The sequence below is a fragment of the Dendroctonus ponderosae genome, unplaced genomic scaffold (genome assembly GCF_020466585.1).
Source record: "Dendroctonus ponderosae isolate FM_Combo_2020 unplaced genomic scaffold, Dpon_F_20191213v2 Dpon_F_20191213_1, whole genome shotgun sequence".
Lineage (NCBI taxonomy): Eukaryota > Metazoa > Arthropoda > Insecta > Coleoptera > Curculionidae > Dendroctonus > Dendroctonus ponderosae.
The window spans coordinates 36904954-36906434 of record NW_026017110.1 but is presented as its reverse complement, the minus strand read 5'-3'; the positions used below and the strand labels follow the sequence as shown (position 1 = coordinate 36906434).

The window sequence follows — 1481 nt, the reverse complement described above, 5'->3', positions numbered from 1 at the left end:
CGCCAGCATGGTGCATGGTCTCACATTTTTCGGATTCAAATTATAACACAATAAAACCACAATATTTTCAGGTGTCGACTTCCTAGAAATGAAAATTTGAGATGCATTTGGATCAGGCGGGCGGGATGTGAGGATTTAGTGGCAAAATTGAAATTTCGCAGTGTATTTATGTGCTCTAGACATTTCCACGATGTGTGTTTCAAGGCAAACGGTAGATTATTACTAAATTGTCTTCCAACAAAATACCTCCCAGGTATGTTTAAATAAGACTAGCCTATGTCTTGTTTTAAAGATTACTACATAAATTATTCACCTTACATACTACATATATTTCGAAGGTTTCCAAGGTGCACCTTCCATAGAGAATAGCTTCTATCGAGAGAGTATACCATCTGCTAGGGGATGTGTAACTCTCGAGAAAAAATTAAGCCAGCCGAGGTATATCCTGGCAAAAGATGCTTGGTGCAACCAATAGCCGAACTGGGCGATATTCCTGGACCATCGCATGAATATGTTCATGTCACATCAAATATCGCCACAGTTCCGGGTAAGTACTAATTTTAAGAAAGTGAGATATACATTTAGCAACCTATCAATTTTTAGGCTCCAAAGACACTCTTTCCAGGGAGAGCAGCTCAAATAACTCAGCTCGAATGGCACCTGAATTATGTACACCGAAAAAATTTAAAGGTTTGTTTGTACTAAAATGAAAGTACTTTAATAATTTGTATTTATGTGCATAGATGATATTCTTCCCGGGGACAGCCCTTTTACAGCTGTCACCAGTTCGATTGCTTCAATGTAGTAACATATTTTTTCTTTTTAGGTGTAAGGATACTGAATTTGAAAGCAGTGGGAATTACACAGCAGAAGCATTTGTCGCCTCGCAACAAAATTTTGTATGAGGGCGTAAACAAATTGAACAAATTGGTACATCGCCAAGAGGTGAGAAATAAAAAGATAAAAGCTGACCTTAAAAATTCGCAGTCCGCCCTTTTGCAAAATTTTAAAAATGTGAATGAGTACACAAGAAACTTTATTTTGTCCCAAAATAAAAATCAAAAGTTGAAACTGCGCGGTAGAAGGTTTTCACTTGAGGTAAAATTTTTGTTTTGTCAATATTCCAGCAAAGCGGGTTACCGATTCTTGTCTACAATTTTTACCTTCTCGTAAAACGCTTGTAAAGGTTCTACAACATACACTTTTTCATACTGGAATTAATAACCATATGTCCCAGCATTTAAAGGTACAAGTGAGTACGTAACATGTATCTATATTGGTAATTGTACTAAATTAATGAAGTTGTGATACATACTGAATTTTTGATACATAACATGATTTTGCTTGAGCAAATGTTTCTGGTTTCTATAAGAAACACCTTTCATAAATTAATGGTACTTGGCGTTTCGCCTATTTATTTACTGCAATAAAAATTTGTAAATGCTTATGGAGTTTTTATTATCAACATATATGGCTACACC

At 35.6% G+C, this 1481-nt stretch overlaps 1 protein-coding gene across 2 annotated transcripts; it reads left to right on the top strand.

The window, feature by feature from the left end:
- Positions 1–6: 6 nt before the first annotated feature.
- On the top strand, positions 7–1445 carry LOC109545747. Of its 2 annotated transcripts, XM_048665179.1 has the most exons (4): positions 7–253; positions 339–547; positions 604–690; positions 827–1445. In XM_048665179.1, exons 2-4 carry the CDS (start codon positions 403–405, stop codon positions 1171–1173), a joined length of 579 nt encoding a protein of 192 aa, XP_048521136.1. In that variant the 5' UTR covers positions 7–253; positions 339–402; the 3' UTR covers positions 1174–1445. The 2 variants fall into 2 exon arrangements, with proteins under 2 accessions (XP_048521136.1, XP_048521134.1); XM_048665177.1 differs by having other exon boundaries at positions 7–547.
- Positions 1446–1481: the final 36 nt, after the last annotated feature.

Excerpts from the sequence above, each read along its gene's own strand:
- LOC109545747 (XM_048665179.1), top strand. The coding sequence starts at position 403 with ATGTGTAACTCTCGAGAAAAAATTAAGCCAGCCGAGGTATATCCTGGC. Across the intron at positions 548-603 it reads AAATATCGCCACAGTTCCGG|GCTCCAAAGACACTCTTTCC; the intron begins GTAAGTACTAAT and ends ATCAATTTTTAG. Across the intron at positions 691-826 it reads TACACCGAAAAAATTTAAAG|GTGTAAGGATACTGAATTTG; the intron begins GTTTGTTTGTAC and ends TTTTCTTTTTAG.